The 12,731-nt window shown below is 45.3% G+C and overlaps 1 protein-coding gene across 1 annotated transcript in view; it reads right to left on the bottom strand.

Annotated features, from left to right (window-relative positions):
* Nucleotides 1–6,151: 6,151 nt before the first annotated feature.
* The window catches only part of fbln1 (fibulin 1), a 78,634-nt gene continuing 72,054 nt past the window's right edge, over nucleotides 6,152–12,731 (bottom strand). The window contains exon 17 of the mRNA XM_056281328.1: nucleotides 6,152–6,840. Within this exon, the coding sequence (XP_056137303.1) occupies nucleotides 6,701–6,840 (140 nt within the window). The 3' untranslated portion in view covers nucleotides 6,152–6,700. The remainder of the gene's footprint in view (nucleotides 6,841–12,731) is intronic.

The following is a 12,731-nucleotide window of genomic DNA, read 5'->3' as shown; positions in this document are numbered from 1 at the left end:
CAGTCACTCTACCCCCCTCCCACCATATCTACCACAACTGGTGTTGATTTCGTTGATGAAAAACTACCATGAAATATGTTTGCCTACATTCTGTTTTCCATAAGGACAACGGAATATAAAGTCACCTTTGTAAACAAAAATTGAACCCAACTTGTGATTTAACCCCGGATTAACCCTAACAGGCAACTTTTCTTTACTCGAGGCAGCATTAAGTAATATGTTTATAACATAATATTAATAATTTAATATTAACAGTGACGCCAATGGCCCCCTGTAATGCAAAATTACTACTCATACTGCGATCGCACCGACAATCAACATCACCTTCTACAAATTTCCTTCACCTGACACAGGCTTTGCCGTCACTTTCAGCTCATTGTGGACATTATTTGGTCTGCAAAATACGCCCCCCCCAAACGTGCCATAAACCCATGGATAAACCACTTGTTACTCAGAAATGGATATGAAACTCATTGTTTGGGGTTGGCCCTATGTTCCCTCATGAATTGTTAGGGTGAGGGTTAGATTTAGGGTTAGGATGAGGATTAAGTTTAGGGTTAGGGTTAGCGTGAGGGTGAGCGTTAGGGTTAGGGTTAAGTTGAGGGTTAGGGTTAGGCTTAGCGTTAGGGTTAGAGTGAGGGTTAGGATGAGGGTTAAGTTTAGGGTGAGGGTGAGGTTTAGGGTTAGATTTAGGGTTAGGATGAGAGTTAAGTTTAGGGTTAGGGTGAGGGTGATGGTTAGGTTTTGGTAAAATAGCCAACAGCTCTCCCCGCTTCATCTTCTGAATCCGCAGTTTAAATAAGAGAGCTATCGGGAGGGGCTCGGCCCACTGCAGTCTGCTCAAGTGCCTCCATGCCTAAGTGCTAGTGGCAGTCATGTCTGCTAGGGACAGTTTTAAATTGTTGTTTTTGCTATTTTTCTGAGCTATTTTTGCTCTCTCTCTCCCTCTCTCTTTTAACCCACTCTTTTCATTGCTTTTTCTTGCTTGAAAAATTATCTCTCAGTAGTTACAAAAAAAGATTTTTTTCTCGTAGTTAAAAAAAGCTACCGTCTGGGTAGCGTGGCGGTCTATTCCGTTGCCTATCAACACAGGGATCGCCAGTTTGAATCCCCGTGTTACCTCCGGCTTGGTCAGGCGTCCCTACAGACACAATTGGCCGTGTCTGCAGGTGGGAAGCCGGATGTGGGTATGCGTCCTGGTTGCTGCACTAGCGCCTCCTCTGGTCGGTCGGGGCGCCTGTTCGGCAGGGAGGGGGAACTGGGGGGAAATCGCGTGATCCTCCCACATGCTACGTCCCCCTGGTGAAACTCCTCAATGTCAGGTGAAAAGAAGCAGCTGGTGACTCCACATATATCGGGAGGAGGCATGTGGTAGTCTGAAGCCCTCCCCGGTTCGGCAGAGGGGGTGGAGCAGCGACCAGGAAGAGTGGGGTAATTAGCCAAGTACAACGGGGAGAAAAAAAAAACGCAAATAGAGAAATATAATTCCCTAAAATTGCAACGGCCTGTGATTTTTTGAAATTTGCCTATTGACCCTTCCTTTGAGTGCCTCTAGAGGCCATTTTCAGAGTAGTGTATTTTCCCTTCAGGCTAAAGTACCCTTGGAGAAATGCTGAACTTTTGCACAACAGCCAATTGGATTCAAGCGATTTCCTTCTCGTCTGCCAAGCTGGAACAACAAATAGAATTTGGATTCTCGCTTCCCAGTTCCCGCTAAAAATGGAAGAGAAGCTTATGATTTATTGTCTACGGATTAAGGGTCTTGTAACCAGGGTTCGGCTACTACAGCTCTGTCACAATAAAAAAAAAAAAAAAAAACTCATACAATAAATGCATCTTGTTTGCCACATCGGAGCCACCTGAGGAAGCAGATAAACATGGAGATATGCACACCGGTGACTTAAGTGATATATCGCCTCATACCTGAACACAGCTTAAAGGGCAGGTCCATTATTTTTTGTGTTTTTGAGGTTTATATATCACTACTGGCTTCCCAGTAGTGTTCCCTCTGTATTCTACTACTACTAATACCACTACCATCCGTTTCCATTTCTTCCTGTCCTCTGCATCTTCCTCGCTCACATCAGCCACCTGCATGTCCTCCCTCACCACATCCATAAACCTCCTCTTTGGCCTTCCTCTTCTCCTCTTCCCTGGCAGCTCCATATTCAGCATCCTTCTCCCAATATACCCAGCATCTCTCCTCCACACATGTCCAAACCATCTCAATCTTGTCTCTCTTGCTTTGTCTCCAAACCGTCCAACCTGAGCTGTCCCTCTAATATACTCGTTCCTAATCCTGCCCTTCTTCACGTCCAATGAAAATCTTAGCATCTTCAATTCTGCCACCTCCAGCTCCGCCTCCAGTCTTTTCACCAGTGCCACTGTCTCCAAACCATATGACATAGCTAATGTCAGTATATGATAGTTATCGAATTTTGATATTCTAAAAAGCATGTTACGAGCTTATTAAAAGGTATTACAAAGTATACGGTCAGAACTGCCAATTCTCACGCAATGAGCGTGACACATAAGCAACTGATCCCTTTTCTCACGCTCTCATGCCACACTTCCTGTTTGTCAGGCTGTGAAACCCCAAATCCGCCATAGATGAAGAATCATCAGAGCTCCTTTTTCTAACCCACGGCCCTCAAACACATCACTAGATTGTTATTAACAGGCTACGTGGGGGGGGGGACTTGTGTGTGGTTGCCATGGCTACCTTAACGCCTTAAAACAGATTTACATGGGGATGCCAGGAGAGAAAACAACACCAGAGGTGAGTAGGGCCTACTGTCATAACAGAGTTGTTCATCTACGGGTGACTACATCGATCAATAAACTTTGAAACCTTTCGATAATTGACTTTGTAAAGCTGCGAAGTTACCGACCGAGCGAGCACTGTTTGTTGTAAATGCCGGTTGGCAATGCCGAGTTTCATGTTAGCAAGTTTACCGAGCAAGTGTTTGATTTATTTAATGAGTGTGGCACGGTACGAATGCTATCTAAAGTGGCTGGGACAACTGCAGGGAAGAAAAGGGGCTTTTTTTTCTTTCTTTCTTTCTGGGTGATGACAAACCAACCATCGAAGAAAAAAAGCCGGTAACACTTTAGTATGGGGAACATAGTCACCATTAATTAGGTGCTTATTAGCATGCAAATTAGCAACATATTGGCTCTTAATTGGTCATTATAAAGTACTCATTAATGCCTTATTCTGCATGGCCTTATTATACAACCAGTAAGCCATTAACTATGAGTTTTCCCTCTATAACCTCAGAAGTATTGCTTATTAGTAGTACCATCTCAATATGCTTTGCTTAGTATGGCCTTTATAAGGTGGTGGTACCACAAGAAGAGTTATTCTCCCTTACTAACACTTAATGAATATGTTCTGTTCTTACATAACAACACACAAAACTACAAGTGTTCATAGTGTTACATTACTCTAAATTAAGTTTTTGTTACTTAGAATATGTTCCCCATACTAAAGTGACATCTTGATCGTTACTAATTCACTAGTAATTACGTTTTTTTTACTTAGAATATGTTCCCCATACTAAAGTGACATCTTGATCATTACTAATTCACTAGTAATTAGGTTTTTTTACTTAGAATATGTTCCCCATACTAAAGTGTTACCAAAAAGCCTTTCATCCAGAACAGACAGAACGACATGAACAGAACAACATGAACAGACAGAAAGACATGAACACAGATCGCTATCTTGGCGTTGCTCTTACTATCTTCTATAGCACAGCGGTCTCCTAATACAGGTAGTCCCCGGGTTGCGAACGCCCGACATACAAACCCCCGTACTTACGAACCGACCTACCTCCGTAAAGCCTCTTCTTCTTTCGGCCTGTTCCCTGTTTCCCAGGGGTCGCCACTGCGAATTGGATAGATTCCATCGGTACCCTGTGAGGGCACAGCACCGGGTTATCAACAACCTCCAACAACAACAACAAACGAAAACAACAGTAACCGGGTTAACAACGGCCTCCCTAAAGCCTATTATTTAAAAAAAATCGAGTTACACACAACGGTTCGTATTAACGAACGGACGGACTACTTTGCGCGACGCTGAAAACCCTGCGCGTTTTCGGCGGTTGCCGGCCGGAGGGGAGGACAACGCCGCGCAGTCGTCGCCATTTTAAGTAGGACCATGCACATTGTTGCGTTTCAGTTAAAATGTTCCGTGTTTACCCTCGTAATCATGGCTTCAAAGCGTTATTCTGATGCAAGTGATGGTGATGCAACGAAGAAAAGTTAAACGAAATTAGACTTTGTTCAGTTTGTGACTTGCTAGCCACGCCAGCGCTTTAGCCCCTGTCGTCTGGGCTTCCATCTTCTTCCCTCTCGATTAACCAGGTGCACTATAGCTCGCGAACCACAGCGACACCTACAGGACCGGCAGTGGTGAGCGGCATGGCTATCTTATCTGCTGAAATCGCTGCTTGAATGTCAAATAAAAAAAATCAAATCAATTTTATCTGTATAGCCCAATACCACAAATTACAAATTTGCCTCAGTGGGCAATTCTAATTCGCTTCCACATTTCCCGTCAGCTTCAACGGACCTGGTGGTTTTATAGCATCCATTTTATTTAGTTATTTATTTATTTTCTACTTCTGGCGTTTGACAAAGAATACCCATCCTGGTAGCATGTAATGTTCATACTGAATAAGAAATGAGACTTCAGTTTGTGACTTGCTAGCCACGCCAGCGCTTTAGCTCCTGTCGTCTGGGCTTCAATCTTCTTCTCGCTCGATTAACCAGGTGCGCTTTAGCTCGCGAACCACAGCGACACCTACAGGACCGGCAGTGGTGAGCGGCATGGCTATCTTATCTGCTTAAATCGCTGCTTGAATGTCAAATCAATATTTATTTATTTTTTTACTTCTGGCGTTTGACAGAGAACACCCATCCTGGTAGCATGTAATGTTCATATTGAATAAGAAATGAGACTGTTCAGTTTGTGACTCGCTAGCCGGGCTAGCTCTTTATTTCCTGTCATCTGAGCCTCCTTCTTCTTCTCTCTCGATTATGCAGGTGTACTATAGCTCACGAACGACACCTACAGGTCGATGATATATTTAGCCGAGCTATAGACGCATCATTACAGTGGGGAGTTTGAAATGTTTCTTTAGAGTTTTTTATACCTATACACACATTCTCGCTCTCAATTGTAAGTACTGTACTGTAGTTAGATTGATTATTACTGTGTGGATGGAAGCTGGGAGAAAACAAGAGACGAACTTCTCTTTGACCTCCACCCTGCGTGCGTATACCACCCCCGCCCAGCCACATCGCCCTGCGTCACCATGGCCACACCCCGAACCTTTAAAGTGACCATGTGAATTTCATACTAATGTAACCGGTTATGTTCTTGCCCGGTGCGGGATTCGATACGGGGTGTACTGCACCACAAGGCGACATCCCTAACCGCTCGACTAAAGGGTCAGACCCGTTAGCTAGGGGCTAACGTGTCTTCTTGGTAGTTTACACAGTCATAACCACCAGCACTAACAACGGTTGCCCAGTGGTTAGTGCTGTCGCCTCACAGCAAGAAGGTCCTGGGTTCGAACCCCGGGGTTGTCCAACCTGGGGGTCATCCCAGGTCGTCCTCTGTGTGGACTTTGCCTGTTCTCCCCATGGCTGTGGTGGGTTTCCCCCACCATCAAAAAGACATGCATGTTAGGGTCAGTACTCCTGCCTAGGCCCCTGAGCAAGGCATGGCAAGACGACCTGGAGTTGGTCCCCGGGCGCTGCACGGCGGCTGCCCACTGCTCCCAAGTACACAGCTAGGATGGGTTACATGCAGAGAGAGAATTTCCCCACGGGGATCAATAAAGCAGTAAAATGATAATAATTATTATCAAACATTTTACAAAGTGACACTAACTTGTAAAAGCTTCCAGTATTTGGAGGAGAAAATAGGCTAACATAAAACTCACGCCAAGACACTCCTGGAAATTAGCTGCCCCGCGTGTGTGTGACAGTTTGCAAAAGGGAGACTGCAAAAACAATCGTGACAGTGTAAAATCATATTTTAGTGTCATGTATCCCATATCATCTGTGGGTTATATAGATAGATATAATCATCAGCCCTAAGTTTTGATTCCATTTTCCCCCAAACACAAAAGGTAAATACTGTAACTAAAAATAATGTTTATTCAGTTTAAAAACAAATCATCCTATGCAATGCATACAGTAAGAAATTAAAAGTGAATGCTACAAAAGGGGAGGGGGGGGGCTCATAAATTCATGATAAAAATATTCAACAATCATATCCTTCTACAACGTTATCAAACTTCATGCACTTTCCATTTACATCCCTTTCTGGATGTCTCATTTCTAAAAATTACTTTTATAGCATAAGATTTCTTAATGTTTAGCTCGTTTGCCTCAATTGCAATACAGCTTGTCGTAATAAATGAAAAGTTAGCACTCTCTTTTGTACACGTGTTAGGGCAGTTAGTGGTTTGTCATCACTGAAAAGGTCAAAAAAAGGTAATATTACCAAACCCTTTAATAATACAATCAGTCAGTCTAACTTAACTTCTGTGCACATGCACGTCACAATACACTGAAGCCCCTCCTCTCTGTGCGCTGTTGTCTTTCTGTTCGTTTGTCTTCAGGAAGGTGCGCTGAGGAAAGGGATGTGTTCTTGCACATGTCGGGACCCTGCATCTGCATCTCAGAACCAGAACTCAGAGATGAAGACATGCACATTGATGATGTTTTGACTGGAGACGCCTGAAGTTGTCAGGTTCCTCATGGACAGTTTCAGTACGAGGTTCAGCGGTCCAATCAGAAGCTTCACCTGCCGGACCACACCTACGAGAGACACAGAAAGGGAACTCTGGGAGTCACTCACGTTACTGTATCGAACCCATTTCTGAGGTAAGACTAAGGTGCACGAGTCAGGCAAAAGGTCAGTGAGTCACATTTGTTTAGAGATGACTTGTGTTTGTGTGGGTGTATGACATTTTGATGTGTGTATGTGCATGGTAAACCAGAAAACACAGTGTTGAACTGGTGCTTCTAAGAGCAGTTCTCATTTCATCTCCTCAGTACTGAGGGTTTTCTGGTATTCCAGCCATCTAATCAGGGAGTTTTTAGACCTGACACTATAGTTTAACATATTTAACCACCAGGCAGAGTAGAAAACCAGCAGTAATGTGGGTCATTGAGGACTGGAGTCAAGAACCGAAAAGACTGAACTGAATGCTTTGTTGTATGTTTTCTCATTTTAATGTACGTTCACAGGCACGACAACCACAAACACTCCACCCTCTCTGCTGTTTTATTCAAAAAGGCTGCAAGTTAACACAGTGTTGTATCCATAAGCCTCTTTCACACATTGCTAGAATGACTTTCGACACCACTGGTGTTTTCCAGGTGTTTCACACATACAGCTAGGGTTGCCACCTTCCACGCAGAAAAATAAAGGAAGCCCCCCGACTCCTCAGGGCCACAACCACTACGGGCCCCAGGGTCAAGAGAGCATTTAGATTCATACTTTAAAGCTTAAACTGCTTTATTAACTATGAACATTAGAAATAAGCTAAAGCTACATTCACTCAAATTGTTGTAACTGAGAGGCTTTTTGTGTATCTGTACTTTTTTGACTATTTTTTTTTAAAGTCAGCGCCGCTCTGATGGCCGAGCGGAATAAACCGCCGTTCTTGCAGTCCGCTCGTCACGTGGCTGGGAGGTTCGTATCCCAGATTCGCCGTAACCGGTCACGGCCCGAGCGTCCACGGGGTAAGGCATTCATTAGGCCACCCTTACCCGAGGGATTAGTGGGTGTAGATGGGTGTAGTGTTCGGGGACTCGTCGTTCTCCAGCGACCCCTCTGGCCCATCCGGACGCCTGCAGCCAAGCGACCAAAAGCATTCTCCCTACGCCTCCTTCGCGGCCTGACGGTGATGCAATCCATGCGAGGCTTCAGCGTGTAAAATAGCGAGAGCAGCCGACACGAGTTTGAAGGAAGCTGGTGTTACGACTATCTCCTTCCTGTGGAAACGTGAGCCAGGGGAGTTATTCGACAAGAGTTCCGGCCATATGCCATTGGGTTAATCGGGTGGGATAAGGGGAAAAACTAGAAATAAATTTATATTAAAAAAAAAAAGTCAGTAATTTTACTTTTCCTTAAGTACATTATTGCTGAATATTGTACTTTACTGCATTTTAAATCCCATCCACTACAGAGAACAAATTCTTGAGGCTCCATAACATCAGAAACTGGACAGCCCAGTGTAAAAATAAGCTAAATAGATTGAACAATTCATCTCATCATCAGCCGCTTCTCCAGGGTCGGGTCGCGGTGGCAGCAAGCTAAGTAGGGCACTCCAGATGTCCCTCTCCCCAGCAATGCCCTCTGGCTCCTCCTGGGGGTTCCCAAGATGTTCCCAGGCCAGATTGGACATCCAGCAAGTTCTGGATCTATGCTGGGATCTCCTCCCAGTTGGACGTGCCTGGAAAACCTCCAAAGGAAGGCACCCAGGAGGCATCCTAATCAGATGCCCAAACCACCTCAACTGGCTCCTTTCGACGTGAAAGAGCAGTGGCTCTACTCCGAGCTCCCTCTGGATGGCCGAGCTCCTCACCCTATCTCTAAGGCTGAGCCCAGACACCCTACGGAGGAAATTCATTCAGCCATTTGTATCTGTGATCTCACCCTTTCGGTCACTACCCAAAGCTTGTGACCATAGGTGAGGGTTGGAATGAAGATTGACTGGTAAATTGAGAGCTTTGCCTTCCAGCTCAGCTCCATCTTCACCACAACAACCCAGTACGTCTGCATTACTGTTGATGCTGCACCAATCCGCCTGTCAATCTCCCGCTCCATCCTACCCTCACTCATGAACAAGACCCCGAGATACTTGAACTCCTTTACTTGAGACAACTCATCCCCAACCCGGAGGGAGCAATCCACCATTTTCCAGTAGAGAACCGTGGCCTCAAACCTGGAGGTGCTGACCCATCCCTGCCATTTCACACTCAATTGCAAAGTGCCCCAGTGCGCGCTGGAGGTCACGTTCTGAACAATTTATGAAACTTTAAAATTGCAAAAAAGTTCTTCCCTCAAACCTCTTCAATGAACAGTCATCAGTTCATCAGAAAGTCCTCTTTCTGATGTGTGGAGCAGTAGACCAGGTTTAATGTCTCCTTCCAGTCATGTTTCAAGACATTAAATACGCTGTTTGATATAATAAATTGTCTGATGTGGTTTTTTTCTGCAAATTAAGTTCAATTATCTTGTCAAAATCCTTAAAATCACATCTACTCCTCCTCCCTCATAAAAAAATCCAGATTCTATGTTATGAATATGATCCCCACCCTCAATTAAAATCCCACCACCCCTCCGCAGCTCGCCTCAGTGCATACAAGCTCACCATGGACTCTGCTCACCAAACCACCTTGTTTTCTGTTTTGCTTCCTACTGTACTCTACACAATGGGAAGTGGTAATATAGGAGTAATTCAGCAATACTTGTTCGAACCAGAAACTGATTCCAAAGAAGAAGAGCAAATTGGACAGGGCTGCGTACAAGTGGACATACCAGAATGGTAATGTATTATTTGTATCGCTCTCTGTAACCTCAGAAGCCTTCGGCTTGACAGAGGAAGGCTAATCTGGAAGTTAGCCGACTCGGCCGGCGCTGGCAGAAATCTCTGGTGCACATGCTCTGTAGGCGCTAGAGCATGTGGGCGATTCCCCAAGCTCTGGGTGACTAACTAAGTGACTCCAGTGACTTGAAAACTCAACTCTCTTCAGTGAGTGACTCATACAAACTCGAGTCAGTAAAAACAGTTGAATCTCCCATGGACTGCTCCAAGTTGAGCGTGATCAGCCACATCCTGCGAAGAAGACACGCCCCTACTCTGCCTCTGATTGGCTCTGATCTCGCTCCTCATGCCTAAACCGTACCAACGAAGGCAATGAGTACTAGCCAATCAGAGGCAGAGTAGGGCGGTTCTTTGCGAAATGCGGGGGGGGGGCGGAAAATTAAAGACCTTTTGGAATGACTCACTTACTGTATTGTCTGTGAATGTTCTCATTCATCCAGGTCATGGTTATCCAAAGGAGTTGAATCAAGTGCAACTGGACTTGGATAAATACCAGTTGCACTTGATTCAACTCCTTTGGGTACACGTACTGTATTGATTCAAAACTGGACACAAGACTTAATTAAGTTTCCTTTATTAACCCACTCGGGGAAATTCAGTTACTGCAAATTAACCCATCCTATCTGTGATGTGTAGCTTGGAGCAGTGGGCTGCCACCTTCATGCTGCGCCCGGGGACCAAGTCCAGTTCTTTTCCCATTGCCTTGGTCAGGGGCACAGACAGGAAAACAAACCCTAACATGCATGTTTCTTTTGATGTTGAGGGAAACCAGAGCACCCGGAGAAAACCCACCGCAGACACAGGGAGAGAACATGCAAACTCCACACAGAAGACGACGTGGGATGACCCCCACGGTGGGACAACCCCAGGGTTCGAACCCAGGACCTTCTTGCTGTGAGGCGACAGCGCTAACCACTGGGCCACTGTGCCACCCTAATAGTCAAATACAGGACAATTCCGTATTTTACCTTACATACAGGTATCGGTACGTTTTTCAACTACCATGACATGACCATGTATTCTGTCCTCTTTCCACTGGAGAAACTCAAATATTAAATTCACAAGTTGGATCTTGTTTTTGACGAGTTATCTTGAATCCTATATTTTCATGCCCAACCTAGAACTGTATATTCCCCCTGGGACGGTTTCATTTCTCACTAGATTCTCCAAGCGTTGTTGGAAAAGTGAAGGGAAAAGGAAGTGCTCACTTGGTTCAGTATAGTTTTGTATAGCTGGACGTTTCTGGCATCTTCTGGGTCAGTGATGTGCGTCAGTACTGGAGGTTTCTCATCTGACCGCCTGCTTTATCACACGTGGAACTGACGTGTAACATTGCCTGTCTTGTGTTGAAATGGGTTTCTATATCAGGGACCTGTGAGCCAAAATCCGGTGATACGTGTTGCGACCGATGTGATGACAGGAGCTAAGACGTACCTCTGAGAGAATCTGGATTTTATTCCTCGGTCTCTCCTCCCTTCCTCCTACCTTCCTTCCACCCTCTCCCCGCGGACCAGAGACACCCTCCATCACAGATGGGGGAAAAAAAAAAAACTAAACCCACACATGCAAACTGAAACAGAGAACCCAAAGTATTACGGAAGGGCCGTGGAATTCGTTGGGCGCTCTTTTTGCAAGTGAACATACGATTACAGGGTGAAAAAAACACACCAGTGTTTATACAGGCTGTCAGCGGGCCTTTTCTCTTCGGACGCCTGGTGACATTTCAGCTCAGTTCCTGTTTGAACAGCCATCGGCGGGCTTTGCAAACCGCCACGTCGTCCTCTCGCTCCTTCAGCCGTCCTTCTCTCCCCTCTTCATCTCTCGTCTCTTATCTTTCAAACATTCCCGTCGCAACTGCTTCAGAACGGCAGCCGGAGGTGGAATTCCGGGCTCTACAACGATGCTCCAAAAAAACTGAGAAGTGCTTTTCCCCCCCCCCTAAACCGCGGTGATTATGATCCAACGCTTTAATCTGTTCTTGGATTAAAGTGATGACTTATCACTGCCTTGTTCAGGCTGAATTATGAGGTGTCTTTTTGTGTGGTGTTTGTAATAAAGCGTTCGGTCATGTTCGCCATGGGGCACATGACGCTGACGAATGACGTGCCAGGCCCTCCATCATCTGGGACGCTGGTATCGTCGTGCGAGGGTCGGTCCCCTCCCGCCGCCTCCTTCTCCTCCTCCTCCCCCTCCCCTCTCTTCTCTTCCTGGGGATGGAGGTGGGGGTGGGGGTGGGGGTAGGGGCGCTGATGTTTGTGGCACCATCATTCTGGCCCACAAGGGTAAATGAGTCCCATGTGTTTGACAGTTGCAGTCACGCGATACAAGCCATGGAAGCATTCCTTCAAGAGTCCATCTTTAAACTGCCGAGGGACGAGCTATAGAAGCCACTTTTCCTCTCCGCCTCATTCTCTCTCTCCCTCCCTCCCCCCCCCTCTCCCTCTCTCTCATCTCCCTCGCCCCCTCTCTCTTTCCCTCTCATTTACTGCTATGTATGTTTAATCGACGATATTACCAAAGCTTCTAAGTACGATGAAGAGTTATCATGTGAAAGTATTTCTAGAAGAAAAACTGAAGAACAAATGATGTATGGAGCAAGTTTTAAATGCAGCATGAAAGCCTCTCTCTCTCTCTCTCTCTCTCTCTCTCTCTCTCTCTCTCATTTATTGGCATGCATCTTTAATCAACAATGTTGCCAGAGCTTCTACGGAGAATGAAGAGTGATCATGTGATGCATAAACTCTGCAAGTAATAGAAGAACAAATGTATGGTCTTACTTTTTCTTTCTTTTCTCTCTTTTTTTTAAAAACTTTTTTCTCCGTCGCTCTGTCTCACAATTCACAAGTCAATAATAAAGATGCTGTATTGGCTGCCATGTTTAGCATGTTTAATTAATACTGCCAACGCTTCCAAGTGCAATGAAAAGTTATGTAAAATAAAAACTGTGAAAATAATAGAAGAACACGTTTTACATGGAGCAAGTTTTAAATACACCATAAAGCCTCTCTCTCTCTCTCTCTCTCCCTCCCTCTCTCTCTCTCTCTCTCTCTCTCTCGCTCTCTCTCTCTCCCTCTCTCTCTCTCTCTGTCTTTG

The sequence above is a fragment of the Lampris incognitus genome, chromosome 6 (assembly GCF_029633865.1).
Source record: "Lampris incognitus isolate fLamInc1 chromosome 6, fLamInc1.hap2, whole genome shotgun sequence".
Classification (NCBI taxonomy): Eukaryota; Metazoa; Chordata; class Actinopteri; order Lampriformes; family Lampridae; genus Lampris; species Lampris incognitus.
This window is presented reverse-complemented; position numbering and strand designations above follow the sequence as displayed.